The sequence below is a fragment of the Odontomachus brunneus genome, unplaced genomic scaffold (assembly GCF_010583005.1).
Source record: "Odontomachus brunneus isolate Ranch 3 - 2012 unplaced genomic scaffold, Obru_v1 Obru_scaffold_262, whole genome shotgun sequence".
NCBI lineage: Eukaryota > Metazoa > Arthropoda > Insecta > Hymenoptera > Formicidae > Odontomachus > Odontomachus brunneus.
The window spans coordinates 166,453-180,902 of NW_022639712.1; the positions used below are offsets into that span (position 1 = coordinate 166,453).

A 14,450-nucleotide genomic window follows, 5' to 3' on the forward strand; every position below is an offset into this window, starting at 1 on the left:
CCAAGGTCAAACTGATGTGATCAGTAAATACATCTTTTTAAACGCCACAACTTTTATCTGAAACATTTTTTTCTAAAATGCTTAGTTTTCGAGATATTTCACCGGTCCGGGACTTTTTGAACACCCTGTATATGGGGATACGAAACACGATCTCTTTCTTATATTGTTTTGATGAATAAAAACAAACCATTATTATACAATATCCTAGAATGCAGAGCATTACCGTATTCCCCATTAATTCTATGAGATATATTTGTTGCATAGTGCGCTCCACTAATTGCAAAAAACTGAAATGTTGTTATGGATAATATAAAATCGACATTTTTCAGAGGAACCACAAAGCAGATTGAAAAATTGCAATCCACGTGCAGTATACAGTGTTAATAATTACCATTATGCAATTAATTATCATTATGTTAACGAGATAGATTGAATAAAAGTTACGAACTACATACACTCACCTTCGTATTCTTATTTGATATTCGACTATTTCGGCTAGCTTTCTATTCATATCATGTTTCTCAATCCACTGTTCCTCGAAGAGATGTCTCATTAGTTTCATCAGTATTTTCAGCTGACCACAAGCATGCATCACGAAAACAGCTGTGAGACCACACACGCCTGTCGTAATCGAATATGTAATTAAACCGGAGAAAAACTGCATCACAAATATCGTCTCATAAGTAGGACTGGCTTGTGTGTTGAAAGAGAAAAAATAACCCGGACAAGGTAAAGGTTTGATTGTGATATTCTGCGCGGTAACAAGCTTTCCTTTTGACAACGGTAAGATCGTCCGGAAAGAAACTCCAGTGCTGTACATAAATATCCCGCAAATTGTGACTAGGCGTCTTCCAGTTTTCGCGGATTCGATCATCATGCTTCGCGCGTCCGTATCTATCACATTCTTCCAATCTTCCTCGATGTGTTGTAGGCAGCGCTTGATCTGTCCTTCGCGAAATATCAAATTGCCGTATTTACCGATGGCCATAAAACCGAAAAGGAGTAGAGGTATCATTTGTATCTTGATACGCGTTCTCTTTTCAAACAACCAGGAGAGGAAACCGGGAATCAGGACGCAGTAAAGTAGTAACCAAGAGATTGTGATCAGTAGAAACCTACAGATCCGGCTGCCGACTGTTTTTCTTTCGTCTAAGGACGGCCAAACTCCAAGTACATTCAAAACATTACGCGTTACTTTAGTAATATACATAATATCATCTTGATAACGTACGTTATTCGGCATATTTTTTAAAAAAAGTCGTTTTTCAATTTCTTTTAGAGAATTACTTTTGGATATAAACTTAGAATTACTTTGAATGTACACCCATATTATTATGAGCACGATGGATTTCAGATGCGAGCTCGATTATAACTGACTGTTGCAAAGGCAGCTATGAATTAAAGCTATGATTTGCTGATAGCTTGCGCTTGCGCGCTTTTATATTCGGATGTGAGCTTTTATATGTGTGTGGCGGTTCGGCAGTTACCGACCGCGCGTCCGTCGGCGCGTGCGGTACGGCAGCCGGCATTTCGCGCTGGAAGGTGCAAACAGGTGCTGCAGCCACGCCGGCTCTTTGCAGCGGCGCTGCGAGAGCCACCGTTGTGCGCGCTATAAAGTGTGTGTCTCCGCGCTCTCTCTCGAGAGAGATTGTCCGTTCGTAACCAAGAGTCGTAAGAGAGCCGAGTGGTTAGAGAGAAGCCGTCTCTCCTCAGACATTGTCGGTGACTTTCCGCTCTCTTCCCGGAGTTTTCTGTACGCGACGCTCGTCTGCCGTGTTGCCGTGCTGTACGCGCGATCGCTAGCGAGACGTGCCCTTGTGTGCAACGCACGTCTTCCGCATTCTCTGGTTCTGTGGAGCCGTTACGCCGGCATGTATTGTCGCGAGTGTTAGGGCTATCGCACACAAATTGACATAACTGCATATGCATAGCATAAGACCCTATGTACCAATGAGCATCGAGTATTAAGTCGCCATATTGGTGTTCGATGCTTAATATTCGATGCTCATTGGTCCATACGATTTTATGCTATGCATATGCAGTTATGTCAATTTGTGTGCGATAGCCCTTAGTGCTGCGCGTGCTGCTCGCTTCGTGCATTGCAGCGAGCGTCTTCCTCAGCATCTCCGAGCGCCCGATGCGCGGATGCAGTCTATGTTTGCGATTCTCTTTCTCGTGAGTCGTGCACGTGATCGCCACGTGCCGCAGTGCGTGTCCGCGGCGCGCCAGTTTCTGTCCGCGCACGCCGCGCGTTTGACTCGGAGGGCGGCCGCGGGTACGCACGCGTGTTGTGTGAGACCTGAGAGGCCTCAGCGTAATTAGTAATTAGTTCCACGAACAAAAAGGATAGGCAAGCGTGCCTCTTGTCCTTTGTCGACTTGTACGAAGAAACCGGCGAGCTGTGCACGTGCACAGCTGCGTGCCGGGCTCTCAGCCAATCGCGTTCGTGCTAGTATCACGCGAGTTCCGTGTTTGTTTCCTTTCTTTGTCAACGACCTTCGTTAGTCTGTAAGGCTGTTAAAATAAAGTCGTTATTGTTGCTCGCAATCGTGAGATAGCACCGTAGGGCGATCCTTTCCTTTGTCCCTGAGCACACCCAGTGAAGAACATTGAAGTAATTTTGTGGGGCCACGGTTATATCGTTCGTGTAACCGCGGCGGCGGCCTGGCGTGTCGACCCACAAGTGGTGACCCCGACGTGATATGGGTGATGTGACTTTGGGATCGTCGTAGGCCCTTGCGTGTGCCTTGCGTGGCGAGCGATCGTTCCGGCGTTTTTCGTCCCTTCATTCCGATTGTTTTTGTTATATTGCGCTGCACCCTGCGTGGTGCCTTTCAGTGACGAGGTCAAATGTCAGTGCGCGTGTTCGCGGTGCAAGTGATTCCGCCGATCCGTCCCGAGTTTCCGCGGGAGTTAGTGTGCGGGTAGATGCGATGCTGCATTCGCCAGTGCGCGCCTCAGATGAAAACCCCGGTGCCGTGTCGGTGTGCCGGCCGCGGACCTGTCCCTTCGCCAGGGAAGCGTCAGTCAGGACGTCGGTTCGGATCAGGAGGCCGCTGCGGTCGAGGCGGTTGGCTCGTGCCGTCTGCCACCCTTTTGGCGAGCCAAGCCAGATCTCTGGTTTGTCCAGGCGGAGGCTGCGCTCCAGCTGGATCGTGTTCGTAGCGATGAGACGCGCTATAACCTCATCCTAAGTATGCTGGACCCAGACACCCTGAATGACATCGAGGACATCGTACGTTCGCCGGACATTGACAAATATCTCACGTCGAAGAACGCCATCCTGGCTCGGCTTACAGACTCCGCGGATCGTCAGCTGTTGAAGCTGTTCATTCAGCTAGAGCTGGGCGACAGGCACCTGTCGCAGCTTTTGCGCCACATGCGTGACCTCTCGGCCAACCGTGTTCCCGACGAAGTGCTGCGAGTTAAGTGGTTGGACCTTCTGCCAGTGAGTGCCCAGCGCCCCCTCCGTATCCTGAAGACTCCGAGTCTGGAAGAGCTCGCTGCCACGACGAGATCGTGGAAGCTACACCTGGCGTGGTTTCACTCTCTCCCGCTCCCGTGGACCTAGTGCAACAGGCCGCCATTGCTTCGGTCGGAACGTCTGCTCCGATGAGGGTGAGCAGCTCGCACCAGCTCGACCGCTTGACATCTGAGCTCGCGTCCTTGCGAGTCTCAATGGCTCAGATAGTAAGTCTCAATCGAGAGATTCTTGCCAGACTGGACAGCCCGGAATCAGTGCCCAGGGCTGCGAACTCTCAAGGGTTCGGTTCTCTCGCTGCTGCCTAGGTCAGCTGTCAAGGACAAACTGCAGAAGCAAAAGCTGACGCTCCAGGCGGCCAACGCTTCGGCCATCGCCACTTATGGCCAGCGGACTCTCACCCTGGACTTCGCCTTGCGACGACCGTTCAGGTGGACGTTCACAGTAGCTGAGGCCTCAGCGTGCGTAATTAGTAATTAGTTCCGCGAACAAAAAGGATAGGCAAGCGTGCTTCTTGTCCTTTGTCGACTTGTACGAAGAAGCCGGCGTGCACAGCTGCGTGCCGGGCTCTCAGCCAATCGCGTTCGTGCTAGTATCACGCGAGTTCCGTGTTTGTTTCCTTTCTTTGTCGGCGATCTTCGTTAGTCTGTAAGGCTGTTAAAATAAAGTCGTTATTGTTGCTCGCAATCGTGAGATAGCATTGTAGGGCGATCCTTTCCTTTGTCCCTGAGCACACCCAGTGAAGAACATTGAAGTAATTTTGTGGGGCCACGGTTATACCGTTCGTGTAACCGCGGCGGCGGCCTGGCGTGTCGATCCACATGTGAGAGCGCTTAAAGCTGTTGACAAAGTTGGCAGGCCAAACTTGCTCAGTGGGAATCGGGACTATTTGCACAGGTAAGTATTTCTGTTCGCTAACGTACATTCCCTTTTTGACGAACTACAAGTAAGTTGTAATTTTATTTCTCCCTGTATTATAAGTTATGATCGCAGCCATCGAAAGTTATATCAAAACATTCTGCACCATGTAATCGCGAAAGTTAACGGGTGTAACATCATCGTGCGCTGCGTCTTATCGATGTACATGCAGTATATTTAAAAATTATAAAGTTGTATTTTTTTGTTATATATTTGACGCGCGAGGTTTATGCAAAGAAAAAAATAACAAAATTTAAGCATTACCATAACATCAAAATTTTTATGAGAATTGAGTATACCTTGATATTGTATATTGTAAAAGTACAGCAAAATGGAACATTATATTCATACATTTATATTTTATAATAGTATCTGGTATAATAGAAATTGATTCAATATATAATAGAAATCATTTATCTTGTATAATAGAAATATATTTATTTGTATAATAAAAATATATTATAAATCCGAATAAAAAAATCGGATATATAATATATATACGTCATCCTCAATTCTTTTGCATTTAACATACCTATATTACGTATACACAAAATACGATGTTTATCATTGGGTAGTTTCGCCAAGCAGAATGGGAACGTTTAGTCGGTGACATTTCGTAGCATATTAAAATATGTCACAGATGCTTTAACGACCTGAAACATAATGTCATTAGTTATTAGTTTGTTTATTAGTTTGTTATTTTAGAGGATATGATAGATTTGTTAAGTTTCGACTTGTTTAACACATAAAGACTTAACATAAAAAATATTTATATAATATGCAATTAAGAGAAAATGTGCTATAACAATTTGTTGCAGATCTATGGCCGAATATGTTGGGTTCATATTGGGTTTTTTCGATTATATCTTACATCACCAAATGTTTTGAATGACAGGTCCATGATCTTTCCAGCAGTGATCTTCGTGGGTGAGTTGGACATAATCATCACTAGCACTATCCCACGCGCCTTTTTATCCGGAAGACGATACCACTCAAGCTCACACGATGTACTAGCTACTTTCTCCGCCTGTCATTAACGTTATCAAATACACGTGAGAAACTTTTATAGACTTACGGCAATTTTCTTTCAATAATATAAAAAATAATGTGTTGAACGATTTCTTTACACAAACGAAATATAATTTACCACGTACACAAATAAACCAATATTTATTATATAATATTGTTTGTTAATTGCTTAGCTCAAACCTACTTGTACAGTGAGCTGTTCACCGGTGTAACAAAACAAGAACATGTTTATCATTAGAGATGTAATAGTAATAAAGTAGGAACACATCGCTATCGGATTACTATTCTCCCATTCCTATAAATGCAATATTTTATGCAACAAATTAGTTTCAGTAATGAAAAATTTTAATAGATTTTCGTTGACAAGTTATAAATTGTTACATTTATGTTAAGATTACTCGTACCCAGAGAAAAAATATCATATCTTTTAACTCCTGATTTCTACCATGTTTATTTTTTATGCATTACTTTTATTTAAATACTATTTTCCTGGAATAATACAATATATGCAATATTACAGACCATTATTATACAATATCCCAGAAGGCAAACGATCATTGTGCACCCCATTAATTCGATTAAACATGCTTGTTGTAGAGTATGCTCTACCAGTTGCAAAAAACTAAAATATAGTTATCAATGGCATCAAATGAACACTTTTTCAGAAACGAAATTATAAAATTAGATACAATGCATACGCGAAATATCACACGACTTTTTCATAAGCAAGTAATTATTGTTATTTAATAAATATATTAACATAATATTATCTTTTAAGCCATGTAGACAATTAGCTAATAAATCATATACAATCTCTACGCAACTTATAAATTTTAACTTACTTTCGTATTCTTATCTGATGCTCAACCATTTCAGCCAGCCTTCTATCCACGTCATCTTTTCCTTTCCATCGTTCCTCAACGAGATTTCTCATTAGCTCCACCAGAATCTTCAGCTGGCCGCAAGCATGCATCACGAAAACGGCCGCGAGACCGCACATACCTACCGTTATCGAATAGGTGACTATCCCAGAGAGAAACTGAATCAAAAAGATCATTTCATACGCAGGACTGACTTGTATATCAAAGAAAACGAAATAAGCCGGACAAGGCAAAGGCTTGATGGTGATGTTCTGTGCGGTGACGATTTTCCCTTTGGACAACGGCAAGATCGACCGGAAGGAGAGACCGCTGCCGTACATGAAGGCCCCGCAAAGTGCAACTAGACGTCTTCCAGTTTTCGCAGTTTCGATCATCGTGTCTCGCGCGTCCTCACTCATTACGTTCTTCCAGTCCTCCTCGATGTGTTTTAGACAACGCTTGATCTGGTTTTCGCGGAATATTAAGTTGCCATATTTACTGGTAGCCATGAAGCCGTAGAAAATCAAAGGAATTGTCTGAATTCTGACGCGCGTCCTCTTCTCGATTAACCAGAAGAGGACACCAGGGATAAGGACACAATAAAGAAGAGCGTAAGAGATCATGATCAGTAGAAGCTTGCGAATCTTCTCGCCGATGGATCTTTCTCTGTTGAGGGACGGCCATATTCCGAGTAAACCTAGAACGTTACGCGTCAACTGCGTGATGTACATTATATCATCCTGATAATGTTCGTTGAATTGCATGTTTCTTTGTGTCGCAGATTGTCTTGTACTTTCACGCACCGGAAGGTCACTTACTAACACGAACCGTCGTGAATAACATTAAATCTTGACGCGTACTGCGTTACGACTGACCGTTGCGAGAAAAAGTTATCAATAAAGTAAATTTTCCATCCGACTGCGCTTGCGCGCCTTAAAAATTCAAATGTTACGTGAAAGGGAGAGGGTTCGAGAGTTGCGAACTAAGTTCGCAAGCTAACTTATTTAATCCCTCCGAGGATTGAGATTGCTTTTCAGGGAACATATTTCTATTTGCCCATGCACCCCTTCTTCAAAGAACTAGAAATACAAATGGCTTTAACTTTGTTCCTTCCTGTATCGAAACTTACAAATGTACCCGGCAGACGTCGACAGCAAGTAATAATTTTGATTATATAGTATAGAATATTTCGTTTGCATGTATATAGAAGTTGATGAACGGAACGATTTTGCCTTCGCTCAACTAAATTGAATAAAATGTATAAATTAAATAAAAAGTGAGATTTTATTTATTTTCATAGAGAATCTCATCATCTTTTCTATCATCATCATAAATGCTAGAAGAAAATGCTTTACGGATTACATTGCCTCGAGAACTCTCTACTTTTATTCCAATGTTGGATATTTTTACAAAAACTATACACATTTGCGGGTGAGTATTTGAGTTCAGCCAACAACGGACCGAAGCAGATTTAAATATGTCACGGCTGTCTTAATGACCTAAAGTACAATAAATCTTCGTAAATGTTTCTTATTTTTTCTGATACGTTAATTGTTCAGTTTCTTACGTTGCCAAATGTTCTAAACGATAAGTCGATGAACTTTCCATCTCTGAACTTCATTGGAGAATTGGACATGGCAATGACCAAAATTAGTGATCGCGCTTGTGCATCCGGAAGACGATACCATTCCAATGTACATGCTGTTAATGCTACTTGTTCTCCCTAGTTTAATTAGTATAAGTTACAAACAAATAATTTTACCAATTGAATGAACATGAAATTGCCAATTTGAAAATATTACTTGCCTGTCACTCTTTGTTATTTGATAAAATTAATTATTAATTATTTTATTGATAAAAATTAATTATTGTATTGATAAAAACCTGATATATGCACCTTTGTTGAAAGTTGCTTGCCAATAAAGCAAAAGATGAATATGTTGAAACCAATAGACGTGAGTCCAATGAGATACGAGCACAGAGCTGCGGCGTTGTTGTCTTCCCATTCCTAAAAAATAAATAAATTTGGCAATTATATTTATTCTCAAGGAATATTTGATAACACTTGTGTATCTTATTCTTATCTTATGTGTCTTATTGTTCTTATCTTATGTATCTTGCTCTTATCTTATGTTTCGGTCTTTCACTGAAAATAATGTCACTACATAAACATTTTTGCGCACCATGATAACATAATATCCTATGAGGCACACGATTGTAATGCATCCCGTAATTTCCATCAGACTTGTATATTGTAGCGTGTTCTGTATCAATTGTAAGAAACTAAAATATAACGTAGAATACGTTTCAATTTTTAACAGTTATCAGTTGCAAAAATTAAAAAGAATTTTATTGACGTATTATTGAATATTAATGATTATTATATGCAATATCTCTGCCTTTATAATCATATTACTTCCTTAAAATAGAATAAAAATCCACCAATAACAAATCGACTTACTTTCGCGTTTTAATCTGATGCTTTACGATAACGGCCAATCTCTCGTTCACGTTCATAATTTCACGTTCATTTACCATTTCATTCATCATCATCAGTATGTCCAGCTGAGCGCAAGTATGCATCACGCAGAGGCCCACGAGACCGCACACTGCTGTCGTGATCGTGCATTTAACGAATCCCGAAAAAAATTGCATGAGGAATACAATTTCATAAGCTGGGCTGAGTTACACGTCGAACAAAATGAAGTGAGTCGGGCACGGCAAGTGCCTGATCGTAATGTTTTCAGCGGTAACTATCTTCCCTTTGGACAACGGTAAGATCGTGCGAAAGGACACTCCGGTCACGTACATGAATATACCGCATACTAAGAGCAAACGCCTGCCGGTTCTGGCCTTCTCGATCATCGTGCTGCGTTTCTCAGTGTTGGCGACATTTCGCCAATCTTCCTCTACGCGCGACAAGCAGTCCTTCACTTGGCTCTTGCGGAACAACAGCTGACCGTATTTTGCCATCGCTAAAGCCGTAAATATCACTGTACCCATGACTTTGAGCCTCGCACGTGTTTCTTTTTGCACCATGGCCATATAGAGAATTGCCGGAACTAATTCGCAAATGAGGAGGACGTAGGAAACGAGAACCACGAAGACTTTTTCGAACATTTCTAATAACTAGAACTTCTCGCGCCCGAACGGCCAGGCGCCTAGCAAACGAAAAACTATGCGACTCAGCTCGAAACTGTAGTTTATATCGTGTTCATAATTCTCATTAGCAAACATCTTATTATATGGAGGGTTGATATATATCGTCAATATAGCTGTCGCATATTTCGATTTTATCTTATGGAATTGTATAACCGAATAATGTAATGCTTAATGCATATTTGCAGTAGCTGAAGATGAGTCAATTGCACGGGTGATTGTTGTCTACTGCAGTTGGATCGTTGTTCGACTGAAGAAAACGTACTTCATACTCATGCTTGCGCACAGAAAGAAACAATTTTAAAGGCATATCGAAGAACATCATATGCGCGGAAACGTTCAGAGGAACACACATTGCGCGCAGGTCTATTTTTATTTCGTTGCATCACATAGAAGAGAAAGAGGTTTCTTGAGTAAAAGATACAAAAGGATAAACGTTCTCAGAAAGAAATTCACATCGTAAAAGCAATGTGCGCTAGTGATCTTGACAATTATGAGTGAAGAAGTTAAGTTGTGATATAACACATAAAATCGGTACGTTTGTTTATTTAATAAGATATTTTGTAACATGTTAATATTTTTTAATATCTTGTATATTGGATAATAATCTGTGGCAAATTTGAATTAGTATTTGTTGCATAGTTACAATAAATTATATTAACTTTTTAGATATTTACAAATACCTTAGTTCCTCTTTAATTGCTATTGCACTTATTGCTATCGCACAATAATGATAATAAATCTGCCAACATACTAAAAAATATATATTGCCTCGTTATGTAGAATTCAGCATATCCATCCTCACTTTTTTATTTCGTTATTTATTCCCGGCAAGTTTTCGAAGCATGTTTAAATAGACTAAAGCAGATTTCATTACCTAAAATGATTTGTGGGGTCTTGAAGCAATTATTTATTATATTATTTAGAAAATTTCCAAATCTAGTTAATTATTGCATCACTTCTGAAAGTCTTGTTATATAAAGATAATATCATTGCTTACGTCACCGAATGTTTTGAAAGATAGATCGATGATATTACCGGCGGTAACTTTTAGCTGGATGTTTGACGCAAGTGTTACTAATATCATATCTTTTACTATATTCGTCGGAAGACGATACCACTCGAGTGTACAAAATGTCAAATTCACCTCTTCCGCCTATCATAAGTAATCGGAAGTTTATCATGAAGCAACCCTCTCATCTCCGCTTAAGAGAAATGTGAGTGAATATTAAAAGAAAATACATATAGTTAACGTAATGAAAATTGCATACTGTGCATACTGCATAATTGCATAGAAGTGCATACTGATATAAAAGTGAAACTGATTAACAATTGATAATTAACAATTTATCACAATGAGTTCGTCATTGTGTCCGAGGGATCACTTATCTTATGAAATGAATATATCATAGGAAGGCAATAATTTGTCAAGATTACCTGCATCGTCACATATTCCCCGATATAACATAAAATAAAAATGTTAATAATAACGGACGTGAGAGCAGTTACGTACGAACATAGGGCCGTCACATTTCTATCTTCCCACTCCTGAGAATGAAACTGATTTGTAATCTACTAGTAATACATTTGCTGACAATGCACCCAAACAAGAAGCACTAATTAATTTTTCGTACCCCTATTATACAATATCCCACAAGACATATAATTGTGGTACACCCCACTATTTCGACTAAGCTACTATAGCGTAACGAAGTTTCCACCAGATGCAAGAAACTAAAATGTAATTATCAGACAAGTCCCCGATTTAATCGTGAAATACAGGTGATGGAAGGAAGAAGATGTGAATAATGCATACAATATTCGTAAATTATAAATATCTCTAAAATGCCCTTGTACCTTCACACTTACTTATTATCGCTTATATATAACTAAGATAACATATGATAAAATGGAAAACTTACTTTCGTATCCTTATCTGGTGTTCGATTATAGTTATCAGTTTTGCAGCGACGTCTCTTTGCCCAGAGTTGCTCTTGTCGACAAGATCTTCCATCAAACACATCAAAATCTCCATCTGAGCACATGCGTGCAACACGAAGAGCGCGGCTAGGCCGCAAATCGTTACCGTAATCGTATACATAACGACACCGCAAAGGCACTGTAGAAGAAACACGATCTCGTAGCCCGGACTGTCCTGCGGATCGAAGAAAACATAATAACCGGGACAGGATAAAGCTCTAATCGTAACATTCTGATCGGTAATGATCTTCCCCTTCGACAATGGCACTATCGTATTGTAGGAGACCCCACCACAATACATGAACGTGCAACATATGGTAAATATTCGTCTGCTAGTAGTCGCTTTGGTTATCATCATATCTCGCGCACCGCCAATGAGCATCGTTTCCCAATCCTCCTTGATGTATTGCAAACAACTTCTGATCTCGTTCCCGTAAATTAATAAATTACTATACTTGGCAATTGCCATAACCGAATATAGGATAGGTGGTATCATCTTCACCTTCATGATCAGGTCGTCGTTGGAGAATACGTAATAAAGAATACCCGGTACCAAGTCGCAATGGAGAAAAAAGTAACAGATAACTACGACAAAAATACTTATTATTTTGTCAATCGTGGTTGGCCGTCTATCAGTCAACGGCCAAATACCAAGCGTGCGAAGTACAACATGACTCTGTTGGAGGACGTATTTTACATCCTCCTGATAATGTACATTGCGGACCATCATCCTGACAATTATACGATTGTGCGATTTTTCCTTGATTGAAAGCCAGAACGATATGTCTTCGGAATTTTAATAACGTTAAGACACTATAGGGTTGTTCATCAATAGCGACAGAAAATTCGGAACAAGTTCGAAAAGTTCTTGCAAAATTACCAGACCGAAATACTCAGCTGTTCGCTCGAGTCAAAACGAAGCACATTCGGATTTGTTAGGTTCGCGCATAGCTCGCGTTTGCTACTTGCAAGTTAAGTCCTGGTTGTTGATCGAGAGCTCATACCAGACATGGGTCTCATGTCTCAGCCGCGACATGCGCTTGCGCATATTAAAAATTAAACAACTTCGCAGAATACATTCAAGATTAAACCATTGAAGAAAGTTTTGCGAGTGATGCCGCACGCAACGTGACTTCGCTAGGTATACGTGCAGCAATATACGTGAATTGCATGAAAACTTTGACTTTGTAACTCGAAATATTACGCTTTTAAAGTGAATTACTTTTAAGAAAAAAAGAATATTTCGATGATACTATCTCAAGCAACATCATATTGGGATTTATTAGTAAATAAAATTTGTACTCACTCTTAACAATTAAGAACTCACTTTTAAGAATTATTATTTCCATTATATAAGAATAATGTTTGACATTTCGATTTAATCCACGGCTACAAATTTTTAATTTACATCTCATAAATTTTATCTTCGCAATTTAGAATAAAGAAATGATTTAATTCACCAAGTGCTATACTAACACGTGCGTTGTTTGCAGAGCTAATTAATAATTAACATAATTTTGATGCATACAGTAGTAGCTCAGTAGTAGAAAGATAACGCAGTAGTAATGTTCAAAATGTCGTCTCATCACAATTACGTTCACGCAATTTCGTCTCGCAAAGAAAATTCACGGAGCAAATTAAAATATGCCATTGATGTCTTCAAGATCTGCGATACAATATCCCATTTTCAGTACAAAGATTAGAATCGAACTTTTTCTAGATGTATAAATCTTCTTTGAAAACTTTACGAGGATAATATTTGATTCGATAATATTGCAATCGATACATCAATACATAACACATAACATTGAGTGATCGTAATGTCAATCGCTAGTACATTAAAGTAGCCACTATGAAACTCGGAACAGTCATACTTTGATATGTCAATTATATTACACAAAACGCAAATCGATATTACTCACATCAGAGAATGTGCTCAAAGTCATCGTCATCATTTTCCCAGCAGTGATCGAGGCTGGATATCGGGACATCGTGATCGGCATAATCAGTTCAATCGCTTTCTTGGGAGGCATTCGGTACCATTCAGTCGCGTAGCAAGTAGTACCCACCATCTGACAACGTTCTGTGAGCAGATCACCGATATAACAGAATATAAACACGTTAAAAATGATCGATGTAAGTGCGAAGAAGTACATGGAAATTTGTACGAACGATTCATTGTTATTTAAATCCTGAAATTTAAAAAAATTTTATAATCGCAATACAGGTATTCTTCTAAAGAACTTAAACAATCTCGTTAAACACCATTCGAAGCTGTTTCAACTTGTTTACAAGTATCATATAACGTACAGTTATGATGTAGTAGCCAAGAAGACATATGTTACACGAAGCGTTTATGAATTCCATAAGACATATCTCAGTAAATAAACCACTTACTTTAGAAACTAATCTAGAAAATTGTGGAACCATCCATGAAATTCAAGATGTTATTAGTAACTGTAATTGTGGTAAACTTGCGACAACAAACTATTACAGTTAAGTGTAACGATTGCAATAAATTTCTTCGATGTTCTACTTACTTCAACAAACGCAGATGTCGGCTAATTGCGTTAGCGATTCGATCGTCAATGGAGCCGTCGTTATGCTCACCACCAATGACAATTTCCTCAAGAAAAGAGTCCAGCACGTCACATTGACCACATATGTGCGTAACGAAATGTGCCATTAAACTGCAGATACCACAGAACGCACTGTAGAAAGTGAACCCAGCCAAACATTGTATGCAATATACAATCTCATATGCAGGACTGTCCTGTGTGACAATAAAACAATTTATGTACTATATATAAATACAATAGAAAGACGTATATACAATAAGACATTATATACAATTATATACAACTTATCATTACTACACGGAATTCAACATAGTTTTATTACGGTTTAACAGACATTAATTCAAATGAAGCACTAAAAATATTAAAAAATGCATCATCACTTCGATTTAATATTAATATATATATATATATATATATATATATATATATATATATATATATATA

General features: G+C 39.5%; 5 protein-coding genes and 1 pseudogene across 5 annotated transcripts in view; all 6 read right to left on the reverse strand.

Annotated features, from left to right (window-relative positions):
- The window catches only part of LOC116852917 (odorant receptor 13a-like), a 9,805-nt gene extending 8,562 nt beyond the window's left edge, over positions 1-1,243 (reverse strand). The window contains exons 1-2 of the mRNA XM_032833708.1: positions 462-1,243; positions 188-287 (exon numbers count right to left, since the gene is read on the reverse strand). Of these exons, the coding sequence (XP_032689599.1) occupies positions 188-287; positions 462-1,243 (882 nt within the window). The remainder of the gene's footprint in view (positions 1-187; positions 288-461) is intronic.
- Positions 1,244-4,909: 3,666 nt separating this feature from the next.
- Positions 4,910-7,075, reverse strand: LOC116852929 (odorant receptor 13a-like). The gene is made up of 5 exons (XM_032833720.1): positions 6,271-7,075; positions 5,951-6,050; positions 5,613-5,723; positions 5,271-5,426; positions 4,910-5,052 (listed from the first exon to the last, which is right to left on the reverse strand). The coding sequence occupies exons 1-5, from the start codon at positions 7,050-7,052 to the stop codon at positions 4,999-5,001; spliced, it is 1,203 nt and encodes a 400-aa protein (XP_032689611.1). The 5' UTR covers positions 7,053-7,075; the 3' UTR covers positions 4,910-4,998.
- A 605-nt stretch (positions 7,076-7,680) lies between these two features.
- Positions 7,681-9,525, reverse strand: LOC116852933 (annotated as a pseudogene).
- Positions 9,526-10,448: 923 nt separating this feature from the next.
- On the reverse strand, positions 10,449-12,598 carry LOC116852931. The gene is made up of 4 exons (XM_032833722.1): positions 11,370-12,598; positions 11,082-11,181; positions 10,890-10,995; positions 10,449-10,465 (listed from the first exon to the last, which is right to left on the reverse strand). The coding sequence occupies exons 1-4, from the start codon at positions 12,155-12,157 to the stop codon at positions 10,449-10,451; spliced, it is 1,011 nt and encodes a 336-aa protein (XP_032689613.1). The 5' UTR covers positions 12,158-12,598.
- Positions 12,599-12,853: 255 nt separating this feature from the next.
- On the reverse strand, positions 12,854-13,648 carry LOC116852932 (odorant receptor 4-like). The gene is made up of 2 exons (XM_032833723.1): positions 13,350-13,648; positions 12,854-13,093 (listed from the first exon to the last, which is right to left on the reverse strand). Exons 1-2 carry the CDS (start codon positions 13,581-13,583, stop codon positions 13,025-13,027), a joined length of 303 nt encoding a protein of 100 aa, XP_032689614.1. The 5' UTR covers positions 13,584-13,648; the 3' UTR covers positions 12,854-13,024.
- The window catches only part of LOC116852930, a 2,116-nt gene continuing 1,291 nt past the window's right edge, over positions 13,626-14,450 (reverse strand). The window contains exons 2-3 of the mRNA XM_032833721.1: positions 13,968-14,200; positions 13,626-13,837 (exon numbers count right to left, since the gene is read on the reverse strand). Of these exons, the coding sequence (XP_032689612.1) occupies positions 13,672-13,837; positions 13,968-14,200 (399 nt within the window). The 3' untranslated portion in view covers positions 13,626-13,671. The remainder of the gene's footprint in view (positions 13,838-13,967; positions 14,201-14,450) is intronic.

What these genes read in the sequence shown, in the direction of transcription:
- LOC116852932 (XM_032833723.1), bottom strand. Translation starts at nt 13,583, where the DNA reads ATGTACTTCTTCGCACTTACATCGATCATTTTTAACGTGTTTATATTC. An exon ending in CTTTGAGCACATTCTCTGAT is followed by an intron (nt 13,094 to 13,349) that starts GTGAGTAATATC and finishes ATTGTATCGCAG; the next exon opens with ATCTTGAAGACATCAATGGC.
- LOC116852929 (XM_032833720.1), bottom strand. Translation starts at nt 7,052, where the DNA reads ATGCAATTCAACGAACATTATCAGGATGATATAATGTACATCACGCAG. An exon ending in GTGAACAGCTCACTGTACAA is followed by an intron (nt 5,427 to 5,612) that starts GTAGGTTTGAGC and finishes CGTTAATGACAG; the next exon opens with GCGGAGAAAGTAGCTAGTAC. An exon ending in CATTCAAAACATTTGGTGAT is followed by an intron (nt 5,053 to 5,270) that starts GTAAGATATAAT and finishes ATTATGTTTCAG; the next exon opens with GTCGTTAAAGCATCTGTGAC.
- LOC116852931 (XM_032833722.1), bottom strand. Translation starts at nt 12,157, where the DNA reads ATGATGGTCCGCAATGTACATTATCAGGAGGATGTAAAATACGTCCTC. An exon ending in CACCAGATAAGGATACGAAA is followed by an intron (nt 11,182 to 11,369) that starts GTAAGTTTTCCA and finishes ATTACATTTTAG; the next exon opens with TTTCTTGCATCTGGTGGAAA. An exon ending in TGGGATATTGTATAATAGGG is followed by an intron (nt 10,996 to 11,081) that starts GTACGAAAAATT and finishes TTTCATTCTCAG; the next exon opens with GAGTGGGAAGATAGAAATGT.